Below are 10471 nucleotides of genomic sequence, written 5' to 3' on the forward strand. Positions count from 1 at the left end.
AAAAAGTGACTTCTATGCAGCTTTCTAACAGAAAATTGCATAGTTTTCTGGTAGAAAGCTGTGGATCTACAACATGGGGTAAGTTGTAGTAAAGATGCAGGATTCACTGTAGGTAGATGGTGTTGCTATTAGCGTTAACATTATGAATGAAGGTTAAGTTTAAAAAAAATAAAATAAAACACAACTTTACAGAAACAACCATTTTAATTGGCATTTTATACCACATATAACATAAATGCATTTGAAAAAGATAAAATCCCCAAACCAAAGATCCTAAAAGGATAAACAACTATCTCTGCAATGATGTGTCTCAACGTTGTTCACTACTATACCGGAAAATTTAAAGCATTTGTTTCAGATGGGGGAAAAAAACAACAACAAAAACAAACAAAGTAAAAGCTGAGCACCAAAGTCCACAAACACAAAATAATGCTTTAGCTTCCACAGCATTATTCCACTCACAGCATTTTGAGAATCCATAATAGTACCGGTGATATGATCCCTCTGAACAAACTCTCTCACTCGTGAAACATGTATGATGTCACAAAATACAATCAACACAATGACAGAAAGGGTCCCTTCACAAAAGCTTTGGAAATTTAACAGACATTTAAGTATTTTAAAAATGCAATCACATCCTTAAAAACAATGTCGTCTTAAGAAAATAGCTGATAAAAATATTCTCTGCATTTTACAACAAAAAGAAGTACAGGAAACCATCTCCGCTACTCTGCTTTCTCATCCTCTTCAGCCTTGGCTTCCTTTTCGTCTGCCTGATCATCTGCTGCAGCAGCCTGTAGACAAACAAAGCAAACATGTTTAGCAGTTTGTTCTCACTATGAAACCAGACCCATTAGGTACCAGTGGTAACGTACCTCCTCAGCTTTGGCCTCGCCATTTTCTGCAGGAACTTCTTTCTCTGCCTGGGCTTCTTCTTTCTTCTCTTCAGCCTTTGCTGCCTCCTTTACCTTCTTGGTCTTAGGCGGAGCCTGTCATTAACATCAATGCAAGGCATTAAGAGAAAAAAACCCCCAAAACAAACGAGCACAAAAACACCCCAAACAAATATGTTTTTTCAATCACAGCTATAAGAAACAGTCTTGTGTGCTTCTCCACTAGAAGGGGTGCATTGCGTCTTGAAGACTAGATTTTGACCAAATAGATTAGGTCAAAATCTGCTTTAAATACCACTCATTACGTCTCACCTGAGCACGCTCAGTAAATGACCAACAAGGTCTGTATAGGATATAAGACTGATCACACTACAGCCGTGAGACACAAAGGACCATCCTTAACCTGATGAAACAAAACACTCACCAGTTTTCAGACCAATAGCATCATGTGCTGGGGCCAGCATTCACATCTGGCCCCAGAGGTCAGACGTGAAAAATTTTGTGAAGTATAAGACATAGACATTTGAAATGGAACAGTAGATAATAGGTATGCAGAAAGCTGTGCCTTACATTTTTCTGCTCCCCCTCCAATCGCTGCTGAAAAGCATTTCATTATGGGTATGGTGTGTTCATGCATTGTTAGTTTTTCCAAAGTACAAAAAGAATCACATATATAGACTAAGAAAATTACTTAATTACCAATTAGGTAACTTCTGTATGAATTTTATTTAAGTTCTACTGGATTACTGGATTTTATCAAAGAGAATCTGAGAACAAAAAAGGGGAGCTAAATACTACTGCACACCACAATTTTCAGATGTCTATGATTAAAAATAAGACCTATTTTTCACTTTGGTAAGCAAAGGAAAAAACAATACCACTGTTTGGTAGACCATGCACTACAAATGAGAAAGTTTCAGAGTGCAGGGCAACCAGTGCCACTTTTGGTCTTAATGCCTCTCTGGAACCAGAATGTCTCTTGATAAAAAGGGTAATTTCAGCTAAACTCACTTGAACTCCAGCATTGTTAATGTGCCAATAACATTTTTCTACACTTACCTTATTACATTTAACCTCAGTAGACTTACTGAAGGGGCTATGTAAAGTGGCTGTGTTTATTTGCATGTAAATTGGACAACTGTGATCTGAGAATAGCGCGTAGATTTAGGAACGTGAATGCATACGAATTACCCCTGATACATGTTGATACCAGGTCTGAACAGAGCTACAGAGATTGATGACCTCCTTCTGACCACAGTTCTGGTAGTGTGCAAAACAAAACAAACAAAAAATAAAATAGAATAAAAAAGAAAAATCATCACCACCACCAGAAAGCTGTGTGTTTCTACCTTTGTCTTCTCTGGTTGTGGCTTTTCCTGGGTCTCTTTCTGCAAAACACAGAATTTAACATGGGAAAAAAAAGCACTACAATAGCCGAGCATACAAATTGAATTCTCACTCTCAGAAAGGATAGTGAAGCTTACCTCTGACAACCTTTGAGACTTCCGTCTTGGCTGCAGAACAAAGATTCTAGGTTAATTAAAATATTGATGAGTTGGGGTTTAACAAATTCCTTAAAAGTCAGCAAACAATTATCCTATCCACAATAATTAGGATCAGAGAGATTAGGACATTAATAAATTTCACTATGTGTTAAAACAAAAACAAAAATCACACACACCAATATGTTCCTTGCATTTCCTTTAAGCACTGGAAATCAGTCAGTAGGTAAGCCTGTAAATGCATAACCCCCTGTGGCTATGGTTTATGTACATGTTCTACTGGCCTTTTGGAGACTAAAATAAAAATATTCCCTTGTGCAGTTCAGCTTATGAAATCATCTGAATTGAAATAGAAATCTTTAACTCCACAGTTCATCAGGTACAGGATTTAAACTCCGACCCCATCAATACATTATGTCATCACTTAGGATTTTTTTTTTTAATACTCACCTCTGCAGCTGCATCTGCATTAGAAGTTGCCTGTGTAAGTCAGAGAGGTGGAGAGGGGGGAAAAAAATTACAAGAATTAACAAGCATTGAACAACAACCATTCATGAGTGAGCTAAAGTGGGTGTGTAGTGGAAAGGGGGATGGGAACCTATCCCTCCCGCTAGATGATCAAGAATTTATGCAATCTGTATGAAATGTGACAAAATATCCTAGGCGTTTCTAGCTCAGATTAGTGGTAAAGGACTTCAAAGCATCAATAATGGTAGCCTAAAAACATATTTTAAGGTAAACCAAATATGTATTTTCTTTTTTGCAGTATGGGGTTTAAGACCCACTGGAATCGGCCAGCTGTGTCGCTGTTTTCGAGGACACATCAGCTGCCATGATGAGCCATAAAGAAAAGACAGACCGTCTCGGGAGTGACGCGCACCATCTTAATACAGAGGACAGTCAAAGGTTAATACCCCAGCAATGTAAGCGGTAAACATGAAGGAAACACGGCACATTTAATCGCTGCAAAATCTATCCAAAAAAACTCAAACTAAGCTTAAAATACAGTGTTTCACGACTGAAATTCCTTGAGGTCGCAACCTGTATGCTTCCTCAACGATAGTTACACCCCTTTGTTTAATCCAAACACACACACACACACACACACACACACACAGGACTACGAAGTAGCCAAGCAGTTCAGAAACCTGCCTGAGCGTGCATTGCTATCAGGATATGAGGCTCCGGGAGCGAAACTTATTTGGCTGTGCAGGCGTGTTGTCCCTGGGCTGAGTAAAAAGGCGCCACTTCCCAGTGTGAACACGGCAGACCAGAGCACATCCGACTTGAACTCTATGTAAACCCATTGAACACTGAGGACATTCATCCTTATACATCCCAGCTTCAGATACAAATGCCTGTATAATGTTTACAGCTAAAATACTTTAGGCATGCTTATACACACATTTAAACGTACCTTTTTCCGTCCCATTCTCGTTTTGTTTGGCGAGACAGCTACAGTAAGGAAAATTTCAACCTTTTTGTTCCGATAAAACCAAGAAACCCTGCAGGTCAGACGTACACCTCAACCCTATACTTCCAGGGAAGTGTGCTAACGTTATATTTAAGGTTCAACCAGTACCAGAACAAGCTTTAACAGGATTGGATCCCTCGATCCTTATGTATTTTATCCCTTGTCCTACCAACCTAGCAGGAAGACTGAATCTCCGCCCAATGTTCCCAGTGATTGGCTTTGAGGTTCAGGCAGCATATTTTTGAAACACAACATCTTTACCTGTGTGGGTAGGATGGTGTGCCAATCAACTATCAGTGTTTAACTAAGAGGAAAGCACGATGGGTGTTGTCGGTAAAAATCGAAGCAGAAAAACCACCGTGAAGGTATAGGCTTCAATGATTAAATAACATGAAAAGATTATCCCCAAAATTATAAGAATAATGTAACAAAATCTGAAACAATATTTGCACAGGTATAAAGCACCTTCAAGAGGGAAATATGCCGCATAATTTTACTTGCACGCCCGTGCATTCTTGTTCCTCAACAGAGATTAATGAAACGTATGCGATTTGACAAAAGTAGTTTAACAGCTCCACCTGTAACTGAGCTGAAAAGCTGTGGGAGTAACACTGGTGGAAACATGGCGACAGGCTGTGCATGGTTCCTGGTGCTGGGCTCCGTGTTTCTCTGCAATCTCATGAAAATACTCCTGCCTAGCATTTCATCTTTCGTAAGTCGGGGATTCTGGTTTGTCTATGTTAACTGCGGATTTGAGCACTGTTTTGTGTTTATATAATATTGTAATATCTTTTAAATAAAAAGCTAAGCTAGCCGCTTCTAGCTTAGCATTTAGCCAAGCTAATAGTGTTAGCTTGCCGTAAACAAAACGAGGCTTATCTGGCTGAAGGCCGGGTGGAGTTTTCACCGCAACCTGATCAAGTTACGACCCAAACGTAGCAAAAATGTAGTACCTTGCCATTACTTTAATTTGTCAAGCTAGCTGTTTTGCACAATCCTTTGTATTTAGTCTCAGACACTCTGAGACTAAACACTAACCATATCACTGAATTAAGAATATTCAGAACTGTTACGGGCGTTATATTGTCATATATTGCGTATATTTGCTGCTGTGACAATTATTTAGGGACCTTTCTATTAATTTTGAAAATGTTAACTTCTTAAATAAATATAGCTCAATACATTTCCGTTCTTCCACCAATCAAGCAGCTTCAATAGGTCATGGGTGTTTTTTTTACATTGTTATAACAGTATAAATTGAAAAAGGCTGTCAAAGTTTGAAAAACTTGGTGTATATTACTTGTTGCTTATACTGTCACTCATTAAATACTTCCCCCACAGTAAAAGCCATCCCTTTATTGTGCTCAGTAAAGCTGTTTTTATTTTTCTTTTAAGCTGACAAAGATGGTGCAGAAAGATGCCGAGCAAGAGAGTGAGATGAGGACTGAAATCCAGCAGATGAAGAAGGAGCAGTCCTCCATAAGCATGATGGACGAGTTTGCAAGATATGCCAGGCTGGAGCGTAAAATTAACAAAACTACAGATAAGCTTAAGACACATGGTAAGATAAAAACTAACACATATGTTCACCAATTCAAAAGGTCCATCATACCACTGAAGAAGCAAGAATCTTTCTTAGAAGCTAGCAAAATGTAGTATGTGCTTTATGTTTATTATTACCAGTAAAGTTTAGGCTGGAAAATGTTCAACAGAACTACAGTTGTACACTTAGAAAAATGTGAAGTAGTTTAACAAAGAAGACTGAGTAGAAATTTAGTTCTCTGGATTTGCAGAGCTGTCAGAGACATTTAAAAATGCAATTGTAATTGCTGTGAAAATGATTTCACAAAGTATTCACTCAAGCAGGCCGAATATAAATGCAAGGTACACTTCTTGGATTTTTATTAGCAAAACAGTGATGTATTTATTTCCATCCTTTTCACTGTAACGCACCAGTTTGTGGTAGTTTATCTCGAAAATCCCTTTTTGTCACATATGACTCAAATGAGGAGGTGCTCAGTGTTTCACAGCTGTTTAGATCTGCTGCAACAGACAGAATTCAGCAACTGCAGGAAGTGGCTGGAGGTTTGATGTTTATAAAGTGTTTGCTGGGAGCAACAGCTGCCTGTTGTCCAATGCAGACAATCTAAGAACGTCTCACAAACAAACCAGAAGTCGACATTTGTCTGGTCAAATGCGTAATATTTGCACAACTGCTAAATTAATGAGGGTGTGGTTTCGCAGTATAATGAATATGTTTTCTGTGACTCTTGCAAGAACGTTTGCATGCATTTAGTCTCTCTATTTACTCTCTGTCTGAAATACATTGTTTGGCCATTTCAGATAAAAGGCACCTATAGTTGTATTAGATCACTACCTACATACTAATATTAATTAATTTTGTTCTAATACTGAGCACACATGGATACATATACTGCAAATGATTGCATGTTTGATTTACCTTTGCAGTGCAGTCGAGAACCGCTCAACAAGCCAAAATGAAATGGGTTGTGAACATCATCTTTTACATACTGCAGGTAGGTGAACAATGCAAACAGAAACACAAATGTATCTGTAAGTTATACAAAAAAATCTCTTGCTGCTCTGACCAATTGTAAGATCTAAACTTATAAACATTGTTCGAAAATAAACACAGTAAAATTAGTATGACAAGCTGAAAATAGTAGCAGTGTAGGAGCTATCTATAATTTCAAATATGTATTGCTTTCTGTCTTCAGGCTGCTCTGATGGTCTCACTGATATGGAAGTATTACTCTGATCCAGTGACTGTGGTCCCCAGTAAATGGATCGCTCCTGTGGAGCGACTAGTGGCTTTCCCAACAGGAGTGGCAGGTAGTCAGTCTGCTGTTCTTGTTGTATCCAATATAAGACAAGCCAAACAGTTTACACAATAGTTATTAATAAGATGCACGTCTCGATGACTAGTTAGTGAAATGTTACTTTAAAGCAATTTATTTTTACATTTTATCAGTTGATAACCCTTGACCAGTTTCAAGATGTTCTAGAATCAACCATGACTATATGGGATTACAGAAACCACCAGAAAGAGGCTCCATTGTTATGAACTAATGTCCTCGTTTCTAAATAATGATCAACATGTTGGATAAGATGACGTCTTAGTATTTCAATTTGTACATTTCTCAGCATAAGAGATCATTTTATACTGTTCAATTAAAAAAAAACATGATAACTTGAAGAAAAAATGATGAATAATGTTAACCGGTGAATAACCATACTTAGCGCAGGAACAGGAAATGAAGCCTGCAAAATAAAAGTTCCACAGAGCTGTTCTTTTCTTGCAGGTGGTGTGGGAATCACTTGCTGGCTGGTGGTTTGCAACAAAGTAATCACACTGGGTCTCAGTGCCGTCAGTTAGAGAACTCGGCTGCCTGCACGTCTTCTTGGAAATGAATTTGGTGTTTAACATGAAGATAAGACGTATCTCCAACTGCAGTATTAATTTATTATTATTGTAACATTGTGTTTTCTATTTTTGTTGAATGAATGTTTTGATTTCTTACCAACTGGATAGAATTGTGACTTTTTTTTTAAATAAACTAGTTGGGAAACATCCAACCAAAACAACTCTGATAGTTTTTTAGTTCCAAAAATATTGGTCTGAACAGCTTTTTTTTTTTTTTTTTTTTTTTTTTTTTAAGTCAAAACAAAACATAAGAAATTCTATTTGTTATTTTTTAAAACCTTTGAAAACAAAGCTTTCATTGTGCAGTGAGATTTTATCTGACAAAACTGACTGTAAGATGCTATGGTCTGTTTGAAGATTCTGAATCTCACTACAGAAGATTTCTCTTGCGTATTGAGAAGTCCTTGTGTCTGCTCTGCTATAATGTATGTCACTATGCAAGTTCTGACTGACTGGGTTGAGCTGTGCATTCATTTTTATTTGACATGGTTGCATTCAGAGTTGTTTCTAAAACATTGGCCAATTTAATTTTATCTTCTGTTTTCTTCTCTTATAACTTCTGTAAAGTTTCTAAAGCCTCGGCTTCTTTGTCGTTCGGCCAGGTGTTCTACACTCTCATCTCGGTTTTCTTCCCAATAGTTTTTCTCAATATTTTCTTTGAATACCTGAAAAAACAGATTTTACATCAGCTTGATAAAATATTTTCACTACCCATTTTACAACTAGCAAAATGCTTACCTCTTGGTGATCATCTTCTAATACAGTGTTTTCAGAATTGTTTCTTTTTGGGCTTTCAGCAAGCAACACTCTAACAGGGCTTGGATGATCACAGGAACTTTAAATGGGCATGATGGATTCATAAAGCATCCAATTTCCTTCATAACATGAAGCATAAATCAACAAATTAGATCAAACTGAATGCAACATACCTGCAGATACTTGATGTTTAATTACCGGTACTCAAGACTCTGGTGTTCAAGACTCCTTATGTGCCAAAACATCTCTCTTCGATAGATCTGGTGATGTTTGGACAAATCTATCCGTCTGCACAATCTTATTCTCTTTAGCTACAATTATAAGATCATGCAGCTAAAGTCACAAGCAGCTAGAAAGCACAACTAACCTTTGTCAAAGTAGCTTATTTGTGCACTTTACCTTTTTTGCTGTGTCCTTTAACCATCCTGTGGTAGTAAATATTATGTTTCTGCACTTCTTTTTCTCTGAGCTATTTCAGGAAAAAAAAAATCCAAAGTTGCATATTATACATAGCTGGAGACAAGAGTGACATCTCAGCACACAGAATCATTATCATTATTTCAGTAGTCATTTCAGTAATTCAATTTAAAAAGTGAAATTCATATACGAAGAAAAGTATGTTTTGAGTTTTTATTTCTGATATTGTTAACAAAATGCCAAGTTTTCAAAGTCAGTGACAGTTTGGGGAGCCACTTCATCTGATTATGTTGGTGCACTATTGTCTAGTCCAAAGTCAGAGCAGCAATCTACCAGGCAATTGTAGAGCACTTCATGCTGCTTTGTGCTGATAAGCTTTAAAGAGATGCTGGTTTCAATTTCCAGCAGCACCTGGTACCCTCCCATACTGCAAAAGGTACCAATAACTACTAGTAGCCATCTTATCATTGTGATTGATTTGTCAGCAAACTCACCTGATTTAAACCTAATAGAGAAACTGAGTGATACTTATCAGTCATTTCATGCTCACCTGAAGCTCTCTGGTCAGCTGGTGGATGTGCTCTTGCAGACAGACTGATGCTCTTTTTGCCTCTCTGAGCTTTCTTTGTTCGGAGTCTATTTGGCGTTTGAATGATTCTTGGTACAACTCAAGGGTTCTCTCCATGTTCTAAAATATAAGGAGACAGAAAGAAATGCAATGCACAACCAAATAAAAGGGCCAGGCTTTAAGACTAAAAACTTAGGGCTTGATCATACGTTCTGATTTCAACTTTGAAGTAAGCTATATCCCAGCAACTCACTCAAGCCTCCATACCATACACCTTCACACCTTTATCTTCCGATCCCTGTCCTCCAGCTGTGTAGTGACCAAGGCCAGCTTCAGGGTGAGTTCCTCCCTCTCCAGTAGACTCTGGTCCTGGCTGAGCTGCTGCAGGTGCTGTAGAGTGTCCTTCATGCTGAGCAGCTTTCTTTCTGTGGCCTGCAGCCGCCTGCCCAGGTTGTCACGGGACATGCGGGTTTCACGGAGCAAACCCTGAAGAGCTTTGGTTTCATTGTTGTGCTTGGCTAAAATCTGAAAACAGACATAGAAGGAACATGTTTTTTTTTTTGTATTGGTTGTGCTGGTAATTCAGGAATACACTTTAAATTTGCATTGCATTCAAAAAGAGTATGATTACTTTCTGTCTTCAGACGTATATAGGGCATATTTAGCTGACAGAATGCAAGTGAAATCTGAAGAGATGAAATTATGATCCAACCTGGGAGATGCCGTCATTTGAGTCTCTGAAGTGCTGCTGCGCCACCGTGTGGCGGTTCTGGACTTTCTTCAGCAGTTTGTTCTCAGTCTTGGCTTCACTGAGCTGCTGCTGCAGATCCCATACCTGACTCTTCAGCGCCCAGATGCAGTTCATGTTGGGGGCCTGGTTCACTGACTTGAAACCGTGCAGAGTACGGATTGGAGGCATCTTCAGGATTTCGTGCTTCATTTTCTGCTTCTGGACTGCTCGGGCTTTCGTGCCTGAAGGGAAAAATACATTTGTTTGGTTATGACAGAAAGAAGCAGCTGCCCACTCTATCTGTAGTCAATTACATCTTGCATTGCCTTCACTGTATCCAGATTGCTTTGGTCCTTGGAGTTTAGCTGACGGATGCTCATCTGGAGTCCTGTCAGCTCTCTCCTCACGGTCAGATCGATACCCTGGACCATCAGAACCACAGCAGGGACTGGACCACCTTGAGGTGTTGGTACTGCAGCTCACTGTATCACGATCCCCATCCATACAACTTTAAGAAGAATTTGACACCTTGTGAAACATAAGAAAGAATGTTCTTGCCAAAACCGGAAACAACTCAGCTTAGTAAATCGGTCTATGCTAATTAAATGTCTTTGGAATCTTATCTAAACATTTCATCCTAAACAGAATTTTTACTTTTGAAAAAAAACGCCGGTTGTCCTGGCACC

General features: G+C 38.5%; 3 protein-coding genes across 6 annotated transcripts; 1 reads left to right on the forward strand and 2 right to left on the reverse strand.

Moving 5' to 3' along the window:
* Nucleotides 1-185: 185 nt before the first annotated feature.
* Nucleotides 186-4030, reverse strand: si:ch73-281n10.2 (Non-histone chromosomal protein HMG-14A-like). 2 transcript variants are annotated; one of them, XM_044119560.1, is made up of 6 exons: nucleotides 3813-4030; nucleotides 2846-2875; nucleotides 2378-2407; nucleotides 2243-2281; nucleotides 876-989; nucleotides 186-794 (listed from the first exon to the last, which is right to left on the reverse strand). In XM_044119560.1, the coding sequence occupies exons 1-6, from the start codon at nucleotides 3825-3827 to the stop codon at nucleotides 726-728; spliced, it is 297 nt and encodes a 98-aa protein (XP_043975495.1). In that variant the 5' UTR covers nucleotides 3828-4030; the 3' UTR covers nucleotides 186-725. The 2 variants fall into 2 exon arrangements, with proteins under 2 accessions (XP_043975495.1, XP_043975496.1); XM_044119561.1 differs by lacking the exon at nucleotides 3813-4030 and adding an exon at nucleotides 3548-3611.
* Nucleotides 4031-4129: 99 nt separating this feature from the next.
* get1 (guided entry of tail-anchored proteins factor 1) lies at nucleotides 4130-7538 on the forward strand. 2 transcript variants are annotated; one of them, XM_044119558.1, is made up of 6 exons: nucleotides 4131-4234; nucleotides 4399-4581; nucleotides 5265-5430; nucleotides 6339-6406; nucleotides 6608-6722; nucleotides 7193-7538. In XM_044119558.1, exons 1-6 carry the CDS (start codon nucleotides 4190-4192, stop codon nucleotides 7264-7266), a joined length of 651 nt encoding a protein of 216 aa, XP_043975493.1. In that variant the 5' UTR covers nucleotides 4131-4189; the 3' UTR covers nucleotides 7267-7538. The 2 variants fall into 2 exon arrangements, with proteins under 2 accessions (XP_043975494.1, XP_043975493.1); XM_044119559.1 differs by lacking the exon at nucleotides 4399-4581 and having other exon boundaries at nucleotides 4130-4234.
* Nucleotides 7539-7774: 236 nt separating this feature from the next.
* On the reverse strand, nucleotides 7775-10415 carry LOC122832621 (lebercilin-like protein). Of its 2 annotated transcripts, none has more exons than XM_044119545.1 (8): nucleotides 10112-10415; nucleotides 9768-10027; nucleotides 9338-9580; nucleotides 9038-9175; nucleotides 8470-8539; nucleotides 8269-8381; nucleotides 8053-8189; nucleotides 7775-7979 (listed from the first exon to the last, which is right to left on the reverse strand). In XM_044119545.1, exons 1-6 carry the CDS (start codon nucleotides 10287-10289, stop codon nucleotides 8290-8292), a joined length of 981 nt encoding a protein of 326 aa, XP_043975480.1. In that variant the 5' UTR covers nucleotides 10290-10415; the 3' UTR covers nucleotides 7775-7979; nucleotides 8053-8189; nucleotides 8269-8289. The 2 variants fall into 2 exon arrangements, with proteins under 2 accessions (XP_043975480.1, XP_043975479.1); XM_044119544.1 differs by having other exon boundaries at nucleotides 10100-10415.
* Between the last annotated feature and the right edge of the window lie 56 nt (nucleotides 10416-10471).

Source organism: Gambusia affinis, linkage group LG06 (genome assembly GCF_019740435.1).
Source record: "Gambusia affinis linkage group LG06, SWU_Gaff_1.0, whole genome shotgun sequence".
Classification (NCBI taxonomy): Eukaryota; Metazoa; Chordata; class Actinopteri; order Cyprinodontiformes; family Poeciliidae; genus Gambusia; species Gambusia affinis.